The sequence below is a fragment of the Symphalangus syndactylus genome, chromosome 8 (assembly GCF_028878055.3).
Source record: "Symphalangus syndactylus isolate Jambi chromosome 8, NHGRI_mSymSyn1-v2.1_pri, whole genome shotgun sequence".
Classification (NCBI taxonomy): Eukaryota; Metazoa; Chordata; class Mammalia; order Primates; family Hylobatidae; genus Symphalangus; species Symphalangus syndactylus.
In genome coordinates this window covers 73,819,617-73,836,592 of record NC_072430.2, presented here as the reverse complement: position 1 = coordinate 73,836,592, position 16,976 = coordinate 73,819,617, and the positions used below count along the sequence as shown (strand labels likewise).

The window sequence follows — 16,976 nt, the reverse complement described above, 5'->3', positions numbered from 1 at the left end:
CTACTGTATGATTGAGTAGGCAGAATAATAGAGATATCATAAAAGCACATTGGTTCTTGCTACAATAAAATTTTTAAAATAAAATTTAAAAAAGACAGTTGGGGAACTTCAGGGAAAACAAAAGGCAACATAACAAAGTCATGGTCCATACAGAAACAAATAAAAGGTGGTATGGGTTTAGCAATCAAGGGACTGGAAGAAAAGAGGCTATGTACTAAAGATAGTCTCTTTGAAGGGGTCCAGGAGTTGGGCCATCAGATCAAAAATAGTCGATGTAGAACCATTATGTAGCACATTATCTAGCCTTGTACTCAACAGCATTCAAAAAGTCATACTAATACAAACTCTTCATTGTTTTAATGTCTTCATATGGAAGACATTAATGTGACTGCAAAACAAAATGTCAGCAACTTTGAGAATTTAAAAGTTTAAAAGTATCTGAAAAAAGGCAGGAGGTAAAAGAGGAAAGGAAGGATGGGGTGCTTATTAGTTCATTTTATATGCAGTGGTATCAAGATACTGACTACTACAATAGAACGATACGTAAATATTGTAATTAAACATGTAAAAAAACAAAAATAGAATTATCAATTTTTGGAAAGAAGAGAGAAAGGGAAAGTAGTGTCAATAAACTAAACCCTCTTCTTTCACATGATAAAGTCAACTGATGCTAAATAAATTCCATAAACAGAATTTCAGTACAGGTTAAGAATCCCTTATCTGAAATGCTTAGGACCATTAGTGTTTCAGATTTCAGATTTTTTCAGATTTCTGAATATTTACATAGATATAATGAGATACCTTGGGGCTGGAACCCAAGTCTAAACACAAAATTCATTTATGTTTCATATACACTTTATACATACAGGCTACAGTGATTCTACACAACCTTTTTTTTTTTTTTTTTGCTCTTGTCACCCAGGCTGCAGTGCAATGGCACGATCTTGGCTCACTGAAACCTGTCTCCTGGTTCAAGCAATTCTCCTGCCTCAGCCTCCCAAGTAGCTGGGATTACAGGTGTGCACCACCATGCCCAGCTAACTTTTTTGTATTTTTAGTAGAGACAGGTTTCACCATGTTGGTCAGGCTGGTCTCAAACTCCTGACCTCAAGTGATCCGCCCACCTCGGCCTCCCAAAGTGCTGGGATTACAGATGTGAGCCACCGCACCCAGCCTTATGCAACATTTTAAATAATTTTGTAAATGAAATATAGTTTTGACTGCAACCCATCACAAGAGGTCAAGTGTGAAACTTTCCACTTGTGGCATCATGCCACAACTATATGCCAACCAACTGGAAAACCTAAAAGAAATGGATAAATTGGCCTTTGGTCTTTCAGACCTGTAACAATGGCCTCTTGGGGGTTTTCGGCCTTCAGCCTCAGACCAGGTACTGTACTTTCAGCTTCACTGGTTTTGAGGGTTTTAGACTTGGAATGAACCATTGTACTAGCTTTTCTCATCCCCCAGCTTGCAGATGGCCGATCATGGGATGTCATCTTTGTAATTATGTAAGCCAATTCTCCCTAGTAAACTCCCTTTCATATATACATATCCTACCATTTCTGTCCCTCTGGAAAAACCTAATAGAGATTTTGAACTTCATAGCTCTCTAGCAACAGACCCAAATGAAAAGGAAATCAACAAATGGCCAGAAAAGGAATTCAAAAGACGAATCTTAAGTCAAAAACTTTCTACTTGTGGCATAATGCCACAAGTGGAAAGTCAATGCTCAGAAAGTTTTGGATTTTGGCACATTTTAGATTTCAGATTTTCAGATTGGGGTGCTCAATCAGTATTCTTTCTGTCAAAGTTATATCCTGAACATTAACTACACTTGATGGTTTAGAACCCATTAGGCTAAATCTGAACTAATCTCTATACATTTCTTCAGGAAGTTGGTTATGTGTTTGGGTAAACAAAAATGCATGAAAATGTACATGCATGCTTGAATGCATATATGTGTGTATTTTAACTAAATGCATGACTTTATTTTCTTTCCATAATTTTTTCTAAAAATTAAAGAAAAAAATTGCTGGAATGGAAGAAATAATCAGGGAAGGGAATATCCTGGTTAACTACAGACTGACACTGAGATTTAATCTATTTCTCCAATGTGTGTAAAAGGCTACTATCATACAGAAACATGGTATCCTCTCTCACTGTATAAATTCTAATGCTAATCTTAATGGAAATGAGAAGTTCACCTGATTTTAAGAAATAATGAAGGGGTACCAGGAAGAGGCACTAGAAGCATTTGCAACTATTTTAAGGATTTTAAGATAATTTCACAGAAAAAGATCAAGATAACTAAATGTATATTGATGGATCTCACAAATCTAAAGACCGTTTAACAGAAGAGAACAAAAGGAGCATACTACATTGCTACCATCAGGAAGAACTTCCTAACAATTACAGCTACTAACAACAGAATATAATAAAAGTCTATAATAAAAGTCTGATCTTCCATCACTATATTGTTTAAAGACCAAACAAACACTAGAAATCATAAGTCTGTAATGTTTTAAATTAGTAAAAGATTGGACTACATCATCCCTAAAGTAATAAGTATAATTATGAGAGTTCTAAACTAATAATTTTGACTTACCAACATCCATTGCAGTTTCCATAAAGCTTTTCTGTCGAGAAGCAAACTCCGCAAGCAATTTCTGCTGCCTCTCTCTAGCCTTCTGTCGCCTAGATTAAACAGAAATAAAGCTGTAAGTATCAGATGTGCTTAAGTCCTAGCTACTATATTTCAGGAGTATATAATGTATGAAAAGCCCCTGGTACACAGGTGGGAACAATCTATTTTCTGTATTATGTATTAAATTTCTTCTAATATTTGATTGTCCTTAAAAGGATTCTACTAATTTTAAAAGGTTACAAACTCAACTGGCTTAACAGATAAAAATAAAAGCCAAAATGTACTTTAAAATGTGAAATAATAATTAAGGTAGGTAGAATATTTGGATTTCCAATAACACAAGTTCCTAAGTATACGTCAGAAGGTAGCAAAAGCAAGAACATCTTTTTTAGCAAAAGACTAACAATTTAACCCCAGGCACAAATAACAGTAAACTGATTGCTAGAAGAAGCTATGATGTTTAGATATAAACAAAGTCTAAAAGATAAGAATAGTCATATTTACTGTTACCCTAAGAATAGGTCTCTCCTAACAGAGAATGAACAGAAGCCAGTTAGTTTCCCTGTTTCTACTAGGACATATTTCAAGTTCGGTTTATTTCGTATAAAGTAAAAGAATGTGAAGGAGTCTCAAACACAACATAAGAATAAAACTGTATTACAAACCCCTAAATATTCCCTTGGATTAATTCACTATATTATATTTATTATGTATGCCTTATCTACTTCCAAAGAATTTTTTTTTCTTTTTGTAGCTTAACAGCTTACTAATTCTTTTTTATTATACTTTAAGTTCTAGGGTACATGTGCACAACGTACAGGTTTCTTACATATGTATACATGTGTGCTGCACCCATTAACTTGTCATTTACATTAGGTATATCTCCTAATGCTTTCCCTCCCCCTCCCTCAACCCCATGACAGGCCCCAGTGTGTGATGTTCCCCTTCCTCTGTCCAAGTGTTCTCATTGTTCAATTCCCACCTATGAGTGAGAACATGCAGTGTTTGGTTTTTTGTCCTTGCGACAGTTTGCTGAGAATGATGGTTTCCAGCTTCATCCATGTCCCTACAAAGGACATGAACTCATCCTTTTTTGTGGCTGCATAGTATTCCACAGTGTATATGTGCCACATTTTCTTAATCCAGTCTATCATTGATGGACATCCAAAGAATATTTTAATTGCAACTGGTTGCCAAAAAAAATCCACCAATACAGTGTTACCATAACATAAGAATAGGAAAATAAGTCAACTAATAAAGAAAGGAGACAGGTTTCTTCAGATTATGTGATGCTAACAATACTACTAAGCATAAAGTTTCACTGCCAGTAAGGAAAGGTTAAATTAATAATTTAAACAAGAAGTGAAGGAGAGGAAGAAGAAAAAATGAAAGGTTAGAAAAGGTAAATTATATGTTAGTTCACGGAAGAGATAAACTTTTTACTTGAACAAAACTCAAAGAGGAACTGATGTCCTTTGTGTCATACCCATAATACAGAAGAAATGAGAACATAATGGACAGAGTATACTACATCAGTTTCTTTAATGACCATTTATTATATCTGTACAGTATAGAAGTCAAAGCATTATGTTAAACTGAGAGTCTATGCAACCATTGTTATGGGAAACCTAAAAGTGTTTTTCTATTAATCTGATATGATTCAAGGATATAACATAAAATTCAGAAGAATGAAATACAGTAATTTTTAAATTATCCACACATTTGCTCCCATGAACTTAGTGGGGATAATCAGGAGCAACTATAAAGTCAAGTTCTGTGGTCCACTTTACCATGAGAAGTTACATATTTTTGCCAATAATATTCAAAAAATTGTTAACACTCCTTTTCTAACATTTACAGATAATTTAGGATCCACACAAACTCGCCTTATTATTTTATAACAACAATTCTCTTATACTGTTTTTGAGCCAAATTATTATTATCCAGGTTGATCACTCAACTTATTCATCAAAGTTAACTCTCAATGATGTTGGCCATTTCAAAAAATTAAATCTACCCGTCCCCTCTCTTCCCTTTCTGAACGTGTCCTAGCACAGAGTGTCAGGACTCGACAACCTGGCACGGGAGGGCATTTGTGTGGTAAAAGATTAGAAGAAAGCAGTTATATATAAGGGAGTTGATTTTTGTAAAATTTATATATATATTTAACTTTAGTTAAATATATGAAATTTTTTAACTAAAAAAGTTAAATATATCTATCTATCTAGATAGAGAGAGAGAGAGAGTTATAGGTGTCAGGTATCTCACTGTGGAAGTAGAGAGTTACAGAGTTACAAATATGGAAAGAGAGAAAACAAAAATGACTCCTAGAGGGATGGATTGAAATTGAAAGTATCAGAGTGAACTCACAGTTTTCAGTACATAAAGGCAGACATAAAACTAAATATAAATTTCTCCCTTCCTCTGTCATACTACCTTCCAACACAAACACAGACAAACAAAGAAACACACACACAATTTTCCCCAGCTGTGTCCTAAGAGGCCCTGAGACAGCTGTAGTTCATTAAACACATGGACTGGGGTTTCTAAATACCATTCTCTCCTAAAAGCAACCAGGACTGCTTGGAGAAATGGCTGACTCCAAGTACAGGATAAGCCTGCAACATCTTTTTTTTTTTTTTTTTGAGATGGAGTCTCACTCTATCGCCCAGGCTGGAGTGCAGTGGCACGATCTAGGGTCACTGCAACCTCTGCCTCCCAGGTTCAAGCAATTCTTGTGCTTCAGCCTCCTGAGTAGCTGGGATTACAGGCACACACCACCATGCCTGACTAATTTTTGTATTTTTAGTAGAGATGGGGTTTCTCCACATTGGCCAGGCTGATCTCGAACTCCTGACCTCAGGTGACCTGCCCGCCTCAGCCTCCCAAAGTGCTGGGATTACAGGTGTGAGCCACGACACCTGGCCAAGCCTGGAACATCTTATTGCCCCAGAAAATAGGAATATGCTCAAAGAATGATGGGGATAGAACAAAAGGACCCGGAAACCAGCTCGACGTGACTCCTAGTGGCCAAATCTGTAATAATTTGAGCACCAAAATTAATAACGAGCATATGAGATTATAACCCATAAAATAAAATAGGAACCCATGAGTCCACACTGATAAAAATAAATGAATATAAAGCTGATATGGATTGGGATATTGCAATATCTCAAAGTATCTCTCCACAAATTATGTATTAATTGTAAAGTGGGGTGGGAAAGGTAATTTGACTGTGAAGAAGTCTGGCAGACATGATCAAAGTTAATCACCAGTGATGAAACAAATTGAAATCATATAACACCTTATGGGATACAATGAAAAGAAAACAGCAACACTTCATTGACATTCCTGCCAAAGTTGTATAAACTGAGTCAAAACATAAAGGGAAAACAGACAATCCCAAATTAAGGGATATTCTACAATGTTACTACTGCTTCTTAATCTTTAAAAGTGCCAAGGTTATGAAAATAAAAACTTCCATATTGAAGGAGAACAAAGAGGCATGACAATTAAATGCAAGGAGTGATTATGAACTGGATCTTTCTGCTATAAGAAATATTACTGGCTAGGCGCAGTGCCTCACGCCTGTAATCCCAGCACTTTGGGATGACGAGAGGGTGGATCACAAGGTCAGGAGTTCAAGACCAGCCTGGCCAACATGGTGAAACCCTGTCTCTACTAAAAATACAAAAATTAGCCGGGCGTGGTGGCAAGTGCCTGTAATCCCAGCTACTCAGGAGGCTGAGGCAGAGAATTGTTTGAACCTAGGAGGCGGAGGTTGCAGTGAGCCGAGATCACGCCACTGCTCTCCAGCCTGGGTGACAGAGCGAGACTCTCTCAAAAATGAAAAAAAAAAAAAAAAAAAGAAAGTAACAAAAGAAATATTATTGGGGGCCAGGAGCAGTGGCTCACACCTGTAATCACACCACTTTGTGGGGCTAAGGCGGGAGGATCACTTGAGCCCAGGAGTTTGAGACCAGCCTGGGCAACATAGCAAGACCTCATCTCTACAAATAATTTTTAAAAATTAGCCAGGTATGGTGGCACACACCTGTAGTCCCAGCTGTTCAGGAGGCTGAGGCAGGAGCATCACTTGAGCCTAGGAGGTCAAGGCTGCAGTGAGCCATGATCATACCACTACACTCCAGCCTGAGTGACAGAGCAAGACGCTGTCTCAAGAAAAGGAAAGAAAAGAAAAAGGGAAGGGGAGGGGAGAAGAAGGGAGGGGAGGGGAGGGGAGGGGAGGGGAGGGGAGGGGAAGGGAAGGGAAGGGAAGGGAAGGGAAGGGAAGGGAAGGGAAGGGAAGGGAAGGGAAGGGAAGACAAACTAAACCAAACATTATTGGGACAACTATCAAAACTTGGGATCTAAAGATTTAATCATACTCAAATACCATATCAATCTGCTAATTCTGATAGTTGAGGGTACAAAGAACTTCCTGAATCATTTATGTAAGTTTAAGATTACTTCAAAATAAAAAGCTTTCTAAAATTAAATCCATCCTCAAAGGACAAATATTTGCCACAATGGAAGAAATGGAAGCAAAGAAAAATGTGCTCTAGATGCTTAAAGCATTCTAAGTGACCTCCAAAAATGCTATGAGCAACAACAGCATTGACAGACTACATTTTTGGTCTTCTGAATCACTATTTTGTAAATCTGTAAGTTTTGCCATACCTCTTTAATTAATGCCACTCACTCTACAGCTCACCTTTAAACATGTACATTTACAATTAGAATACATATGTCCATACAGTGTACTTTTTAAAAATCTATTAAACATAAGAAAACCTCAAATGTAACTGCTTGACACTAATATTAAAATGCATTTCTATAGCAGGTTTCTATACTAACCAGAAATGGGATGTCATTGTCATGAATGTTTTCTTAATCGAGATTATTACTTTTCTAAATGGGCATAAATGTAAATAAAAGCCATTAACAAGAACACATACAAGTTCTGGCAGATTCAGGACAACTCAAAAATTTTCCATTAACTCCTGAGGTAAAGACATTGAAGCTGCATTTTATTACAACCATCTAACGTTTTCTGCTTGCATCTTGTTTTCTATCAAGTTAATCTATTATGAAAGTGATGCCGAGTTTGTCTAAAGGTGAGGTACTCGGAAATGGATCCTCATTAAGTGTTTATCAACTGCTCTGCCTTTATTATGAAAATCCAAAACGAAACCAGAGGAAAGACAAATGTGAGAAGCACGGTGAGATCCAAATAGAGTCATCTTAATCCTTAGCTGTCTGCTACAAAATTAGTTTCAAGTCCTTGTCAATACCATCACTGTTCAGAGAAAACAAAACCTATCACAAAGAAAGCCTTTAAAATTTTTAGAATATTATTTATTACAATAGCATCAGGGCCTTTGTAAAAGCAGCATCTAAACTATTTCCTCCAGTATCACATTATTAGTAATAATTACAAAATTCCCTTAATCAAGAAAAAGATTTTGATTCAGTTTATTTTCTTTCTAAATAAAAGGATATACTATTATATAACAGAAAGAAGGATCTGACCACTGAGACCACTAATTAACAAAAATAACAATCTTACCTCATTTTCAACCTTCTAATTTTGTCAGTAGATTTATTACATTCTAGGCTATTACTAATTCAAACTTAATGAATGGTAATCTGAATTATATGTTACTGAATGTCCTTTCTCCCATGGAAACAAATTTTTTGTTAGTTCTTTATAACTCCTATTTAGGAATTCTCCTAAATTCTTAATCTACCATAGGCTTTTGCATATATAAATTTTTTATAACAAACTTTTTTTTTTTTTGAGATGGAGTCTCACTCTGTCGCCAGGCTGGATTGCAGTGGCGCGATCTCAGCTCACTGCAACCTCCGCCTCCCAGGTTCAAGCAATTCTCCTGCCTCAGCCTCCCTGGTAGCTGGGACTCCAGGCACACGCAACCACACCCAGCTAATTTTTATATTTTTAGTAGAGACGAGGTTTCACCATGTTGGCCAGGATGGTCTTCATCTCCTGACCTCGTGATCCACTCGCCTCTGCCTCCCAACAAACTTTTAATTACATCAGAGATGTAGTGAAACTATATATGTGACTAAAATTGCTCCTTATACAGGTACCAAAGGATGACCTCCTAACAAATCAAACAGGATGGCCAATCTTATTGAAGTCCTGTAGCACTTAGAAATTTTGATAAGTTTCTTGCTTTCTGAACTTCCTCTTGTGACTTCTCTAATGCCACTCACTCCAGTTTTTCTCTTACTCTGCTCAGCCATCCCTTTATCAGTCACCTTTGTAGGTACCCCTTCCTCAGTCATTCCCTTTAATGTTTTTCCCTTGAGTTCTATATTAAGTCTTCTCATTTTCTTACTGTATACTTTCTCCCATATACAAGGATTTACTACTACCTAGGTGCTCAAATCTGTAGCTCTAAGAATTCTCCCTTAAGTTTTAAACCCTGTATCTGTCTGGACATCTTCACCTGGGTGTCCCTCTTAAACTTAGTAGTGTCCAGAACTGAACAGATCGGTTTTACTACTGAGCCTGAGACCCCTCCTATACTCCATTATCTTGGTAAAAGGAACATTATCCAAGTCAGAAATCAGGGCACCATTCATGACATCTCCCTCATTTCTCACATCAAGCTGATGACCAAGTCTAACAACTTGTACCTGCTAAATATCTCATATACATCTCCTCCTCTCTTTATTATCATCACTGTCTTAGTTCAGACCCTTACCACACCAGCCCCACTAGATGACTAAGTTGCTTGCTCTCCCAATTTCCAGTCTCACCCCACTCTAATCCACCCTCAGGTAATTATCCTATATATTATTCCTCACTTAAAATCCTTCCACAGTTTCCTTGTAACCATTTATACCCTATGCCAGTTAACGATATATGGTTACCTTCTTAGCCTTATGTCCTACTACTCCCATTAACACCCTGTGTACCTAATATAGTATCTGTTACACTATGTTAACACTACTAACAAACTATCTGTTTACCAGTCTGTCTCTCCATTATAGTATCAATTCCCCGTGGTCAGAAAGTCCAACACCGGACACAGATATGTCTAGAAAACTGCTTGACTGACACCCAGTGAATGAGAAATGGATCAATCGAGTTAGACCCATCTTAGGCTTGCTTCCACTGATCATTTAACCCATAAATACCTATATTTAATTTTAAAAGTAACTAAGAAGATGAAATTATCCAGAAAATACCTCTAAAGTACACTTCAAACTGCTAAATAATGTATTAGTCATACTGCTCACAACAGTAGTCCAGATAACTCTGTTGACAATGATTTTTACCTATACAAAAGAGATTGAGATGATAAAGGTCCTAGGTTCTTTTTTTTTTTTTTTTTTTTTTTTTTTTTTTTTTTTTTTGAGACGGAGTCTCGCTCTGTCACCCAGGCTGGAGTGCAGTGGCGCGATCTCGGCTCACTGCAAGCTCCGCCTCCCGGGTTCACGCCATTCTCCTGCCTCAGCCTCTCCGAGTAGCTGGGACTACAGGCGCCCGCCACCACGCCCGGCTAATTTTTTAATATTTTTAGCAGAGACGGGGTTTCACCGTGTTAGCCAGGACGGTCTCGATCTCCTGACCTTGTGATCTGCCCGCCTCGGCCTCCCAAAGTGCTGGGATTACAGGCGTGAGCCACCGCACCCGGCCTAGGTCCTAGGTTCTTAAATTAAGATAATATTGATGTGATCTCTCTGGACTCTCGCTAAGGGGAAATGTGTACCCTTCTCCTATAATTGTTGCTTTGGTAGACAAATTTGTCTTAAATAATAAAGAAATTAAAACAATGAATGTTATTTATGACCTCAGAGAAGTGAGCAATGACTATCTTGAATTTGATCTGAAATCTTTTTTTTAAATGTCCTGGGTCTTTTAGCCTATGTATACTCATTAGAAGGCATGCTCTTTTTTTTTTTCTTTAATAAACACTGAACCCTTTCCAAAAGTTTGACAATTATGCTGAGTTTCAATCTCTCAAGATTCACCTTGTCATGTTTATGACAGCACAGTCAGCAATGTTGACAAGGCTCTTGGGAAACAATTGATGACAACGCACAGTAACACAACTCTTCTGGCAAACAATGTACCACCGAAAAAAAGAACCAAACCATGCTCATAGTCCTTGACCCACAAACCCCACATAACATAGTACATATCTTGAGATTAAAAAAAAAAATCCCATTCTTTTTTTTCAAGAAAGTCAAAAGATGAAAAAAAAGTTTATAAATATCATTTAACAACAAATTATAAGCAACCTAAAGATCCAAAAGCTAGAAGCGTAAGTTAGTCAGAATGTTTTAAAACATCACTGTTTAAAAATCAGCAATCATGTATTAATAAAGATTAGAAAAGACCAAAAGAAACTAAAGCAGTTGGATTTTTATTTTGAGAACTATTTTAAATATTTTTTCTATTCTCATTTAAAGCTGAACAGTTCAACTTTAACAGTAAGAGAATTATTAGATCCCTACAGCAATAAAAGCAGTAGCAATTTTTCCAAAGAGACATACAGGTTTAAGGTAGTAATTTTACATTGGGGTCAGAAAGTCTCACCTGTCCGTCAATAAACTCAATATATCACATGTACAAGCACTGACTATGCTCCATTCCATTTATGTTACAAACTAATCAGCTATGACTGTTCCTGTTAAACATCCAGGTGATTATCCTCAAATGACCAAAAGGAAGAAAATATCAAATTTTCAACTATACACACATTTAAAACATTAAAGATAAAAATTACCTTTCTTCTTTGTCCAATGTTTTCTTCTCTGCTGCAGTGACTTTTTTAGGTGGTACAGGAGGGGTCACTTTTCTACATATCTCTTCAATGATCCGTTTGTTCATTCTACTTTGCGATGCAGCTTTTAGTAAAATTCTTTCCACGGCAGTTATACCATCTCCGTGACTGTATTTAGGAATTTCTGGTTGGATTAAAATTTCTATGTCATCAAGCCAAGGAGGATAGTAGGAGTTTTGTTTTCCTGAGAGTTTGTGGTGAAGTTTAATTAGCAAAGACAATATGCTTTCTTTAATTTCCAAAATGGCTGTAGTTAACTGTGGAGCTGAACCAGGAGCAGACCATTTACTTGAAGTTTTGGGACGAACCACCTGATTTGCTTCACTGCTACTGCGATTGATGATTTCCTGAAATTTCTTTCTACGTTCTGCTACTAAACTGAAAACTTGAGCTGTACCAGAATTCTACCATTAAAAAAGAGAAACAAAGAAAAATCAAGAGAAGTTATTTAGCATCATTTTAAAACCATATTAGTACTATATTTTCCAAAGGGAATGCTCAGTTTCATACAAAGATTTATTCAATAGACTTGCTCTTTAAATAAATCTGTCCCTTGACCTCTCTCTCAAATATATTTAATCCCACTCAATCTGGAAACAGTAATAAGGAGGAGATCATCAGCAGTAACACCTCCTTTTCAACCTTCTGAAAATAGGCAAAGCTTAAGTAGTATCTACAGTCATATTAAAGAGAATCATAAACTAAATTATTCCTTAGTTTAAAGGTGTTCTGGTCAACATTCATGAAGAATAGGGTACTCTTTACTAACTTCTGGAAGACTGCTACAGTTTCCAGTTAAGAAAACTATAAATTAGTTTTTAAAAAAAAATTTTCTAAGCTAATAAATCTGAACTAGTATTTAATTTCACTTTTAAGGAACTTTAAAGTTTGAAAATTCTAACATAAATGCCTAAAGTTACTAAATTGAAATATAAGGATGAAAAATCAAATTGTTTCGTATTTTAATATGAAATTTGTTTTATTAAATTTTAATATGAAATTAAAACTGTGATTTGTTTTTGATTTGTTTTTTGGTTTGTGGGTCAAGGACTATGATTTGTTTTTTGAACAGTTTTTTTTTTTTAAACTAAGTATTTTCCTCAATAATTTATCTCCTAAAAAGCTTTTTTGCTAAAGCAATCAAACTGTACCAGGACTCTTAGAAAACATCTTTTAATTAAGATATGAGTCAGTTTAATGATTTTTTAAAAGCGAGCATAGAAAGGATGCTCTAATATCAGTTGAGCTTTTGTGAGTTAAATGACAGTATACACTATTTTTTAACATCCAAGCTGTTTTTTAAAGTACTCTCTACCAGCATTAGAGGCAAAAGCCTCTTATGGAGTTTCCAGTTTTTGCTTACAGCAAAAACACGTTGTCAAAGACCAAGAAAGCTCCTACAAATAGACTCTACTATAAGAAATGTCTGATTCAATGTTCTCTACTCACAAAAATCTAGGTTGTGGAGACTAAAACTGCTTAAGTTTAGTTACTTATAATGTCATTTCAAGATTTTTCATTACTGCTTTTTAAAAATTAACTTACATGCAATGAGAGCGCTGATTTTCAAAGTGAGTCCAAAGCCATAATATACAGAATTTAAGACTTTATAGGCTTATCAAAGTTAATTGCCATAGAAGCAAAAAAAAAAAGTTATTTGCAAATGAGCATGCTGCTAGCAATTAAATTTATTTTAATTTAGAAAATATCCAAGTCATTTTTGAGATGTTAGTAATACAGTGGCAATGACGATTGTAAAGAGACTCAAATATGCTACCTATAATTGGTCCAAAATACTTCGAACACTAATAAGAAAAATACACTATTAAATACTCAGTATTATTTTTAAGCTCAATAATATAAATTTTCTTTAATATTAAACTTAAATCACTTTGTCAAAAAAAAAAACACACATAAATCCAAGAAACTTTCTTTTACATTTAACCATATTAATTAAACACCCATACACACACAAATACTTCAAAGCGGTTTTTCCCCATTTCCGGTTAAAGCCATGTTGCTAGTTAATGAAAATATCATACACATCTACCTCTCTTTGAAGAACTTTAGGCCGTCGTGAACTCTGGCAGATTAAGGGAAAAAGACTGGTAAGGTAGAAGTTGCACAGATATATCAGAGGAAATAAAAGACAATTTAAAGTTATCTACAACCACATTTTTTTTTCTTTTGGATATTATAGGAACAGTATATCCCAACATAACACACATAACATAAAGCTTTTCCTTATTTTCTTTCTTACGTTTACACTTACTTGTAAAGAACCCAAGTTATCAGAGCTAGTACTTGCAGGTGAGTCTCTCTTTACTTCAGGAGCAGTCTCCGGAACTCTTACTCTAACATAGTTTATAAAGTGTCGCATGTTTGACACTAAGTTACTGCCAGGAAACCAACTGTCATGACAACGTTCTGGTCCACCCACTGATGCCTAAAATAAAAAAAAAATGAATATCAAGTCTTGCCACATCAGGTCCAAGGTACAACAGAGATGTAACAAGCCCCCAAAAATCATCCACTGCCTGTTATAATTCTGAATCCCTTATTGTCTCATCCACAAATTATAAAGTGAATAAATTTAAATAATAAAACCAAATTCAAACAAAAAATGCAGGAATAAATTTCTCAATACTAATAGGGGTATGTCCAATGGAATCAGCTAAATTCCCAATTTAAAACACATTTTTAAATGCATTTTTCAATCTAGAATACTGAACATTACAGAATATTCATCTTCACACATTGGTAATACAAATAATGCTAATTTGGACAAATTGGGAGGAAACTGAAAAACCAACCAAAGGTATCACCTAATCATAGAGGAATCTTTATAACCTTTTAAAATCTATGAAAGAACATATGTTGATTCAACTTGGACTACAAAGAACTACAAAGTGGTTTCTTTAACTTGTTTTTGCTATTATTATGCTGTGTTATATTTTGTCATTTAGGAGGGAAGAGATGAGGAGAATCTTACACATTAGTAAAATTAATTTGTAGTAACAATTGCTTTTATGGACACAATACTTCTGAAGTCCTGAAACAAATTAACAACTTTTACTCTTAAGTACTTTAAACATTCTCCCATATAACAATATTCATGCCATTACCTTCAAACCTTTACAGGAAGAATTTGCTACTCAAAAATAATCCCTAATCAAATTATTAGAATTTTTGGAGCTAAGTCCTAACTTCAATTTTACTGGTTATTTATTGATTACTGGTAACTGTTTGCCAATAATCAATTTTCTTAGCATAACACCAAAAATGCATTAAACACTTTTCTTAATTTTTGTGATAGGAATTACAAATTTCAAATTCAATAATTCCATAATAGAATTTAATGTATCAATGAAGGCCCTAAAAAACTGTATGTATTTGAAGATCCCAAAGGGCCTTTTCTAGTAGTTCTTTAAAAGATCTTATGAGTCTGATGAAAACATAAATACACCTCAAGATGAATCCATAAATATATTTTCCTAAGGCATTGGTCATAACTAGGAAAAGTATAACATGCCTGGTTTGGCAACAATTGGTTGGAGCCAGATAGGGGCTGCCTATCTAAAAATTTTAAATTATAAAAAACTACTTACCTCTTCATCTGATTCTTCTTCAGCAGAATTTTCGAGTCCTAATTCAATCAGATATAAAACCATGCAGAGTACATGTTCTGACAGATTTTGATGATCCATCAAAATCTTTAAAAAGGGAAGAAAATGCCTCATAATTACTTTTTTCCACAAAATGTATTTCATTTAGAGATCCAAAAATATTTTACTGTTATAGATGAAAAGTACTTTAATACCTAGAAATACCAGTTCACAAATTTTCTAAAGGTATGTCAGAGAGCCCACTAAGAAAATTCGTACGAATATAAGTATTTAATAAAATAATTTAATAAGAATATTTTTATATCCTAATTTGCTGACATTCTTCTCTTGATGACAAGGCCATCAGATAAATAAGTTTACCAAATAGGATAACTCATGCAAATATGTTTAGCACAGCACCTGGCATATAACTGGCAGCACAATAAATGTTTATGGTGCATTAATATTCTTAAAAATATGTCTCTAAAATTAAAGTTCTGAGCCTCTGAGTATTTTGAGTAGCTACATTCATATGTATGTCAGTGTGTGATTTACATGGAGGAGAAAGGTAGAAGGAATGCAAGTGGTTAGTAAAAAGGCTTCTCTGAGGAAAATTTGATAAATCTGACCTATGGATTACTCAATACAAGCCTTATACATCTTACACAGGATTTCTGGGCTACCTACACCAATCACTCATTCAATATGATATAACAGACCACTAACCAGAAGATATCTAAAATACCACAAGTAACAAAATGGCCTGGCAGCTACCATCTTGTCCTCAGTATAAAAGTCATCTGGCCAAATGATGGAAAGGATGAAAGGAAGAAATTCTGTAGGCAGCAGCAGTTTTAATTGAGGCGAGATAGCAGAGAACAAAAAAGAGGACAGGATAAGCTGAGCCTCACAGAAGCTGCCCAGATGGCTGAGGGGACTTGGAAAGGAGGTCTTAATTGCTTAAGACCTAACCTACCACAACTAAAGAATAGAGAGACTTTCAAGTCACTGACTCTCTCATGTTTTTCTGACGATTCAGAGGGCTTCTATATTCATCTGTTGTATGGCACAGTGGTGAAGAGCATAGGCATTCAAAACCTTTTAAGAAACAGATTTTTAAACAAAAAATTTCTGTCTATTCCTAGTTGACCTTCAGCAACAGACTCTGGTCTTAGTCTTCTTATCTCTAAAATTGGAATTATAGAGCCCCTCCTAGCACTTTCACTTGTCCCATCCCCATCCAAAAAAAAAAAAAACAAAGAACAAAAACAAAAAGAAAAATAAAACTGAAATTATAGCCCAGAATTGTTGTAAGGATTGCATGAGTTAATATCTATCGTTTGCTTTGTATAGTGTCTAGCAATGGGTGTTCAACAAATAGTGAGTGGGTGGTGCCAATAATGTGAGGAGCAGAGGCAGCAGCAGAAGGAGACTGAAGGCTGGGAGACCACAGAAGTCATCCTTTCTGATCCACTATGTTGTGGAGAGAAAACCAAGGCTCAGCCACACAACCAGCTAGCTAGTATAAGCAACACTAGAACACAGACCTCAGACTCCCAGGCCACTGACTATCATTACTATACTATCTCCTCTTGATAAATAAAACATTACCAGCTAAATTCAATTAAATTTTGACTTCAAAGCTTGTGGGATTACAGCTTTAAATGAATAACTTAAGAGCTAAGGAGGAAAAAAAATCCCTCTATTAGGTACTTCAAAAAAAAAAAAGAAATAAAAATGGTGTTTCCAGAGAGTTTTGACATTAAACATGTCAGAGGATAAAGGTGGTTTATTAAAATTGATTTTTAGAAAGTCGACTTGCCAACACAATGTCAATGGAGAATTTTATTATTACTAGTAGTAAAATCAAGAAAGCTATTTTAAAGTTGAGAAAAATTCATTTAT

The 16,976-nt window shown here is 35.4% G+C and overlaps 1 protein-coding gene across 4 annotated transcripts in view; it reads right to left on the bottom strand.

Annotated features, from left to right (window-relative positions):
• The window catches only part of UBR3 (ubiquitin protein ligase E3 component n-recognin 3), a 263,885-nt gene that overhangs the window by 122,857 nt on the left and 124,052 nt on the right, over window positions 1-16,976 (bottom strand). For all 4 annotated transcript variants that reach the window (XM_055289670.1, XM_055289672.1, XM_063644665.1 and 1 more), the window contains exons 21-24: window positions 15,075-15,179; window positions 13,739-13,912; window positions 11,410-11,870; window positions 2,609-2,697 (exon numbers count right to left, since the gene is read on the bottom strand). In XM_055289670.1, coding sequence (XP_055145645.1) covers window positions 2,609-2,697; window positions 11,410-11,870; window positions 13,739-13,912; window positions 15,075-15,179 — 829 coding nt within the window. The remainder of the gene's footprint in view (window positions 1-2,608; window positions 2,698-11,409; window positions 11,871-13,738; window positions 13,913-15,074; window positions 15,180-16,976) is intronic.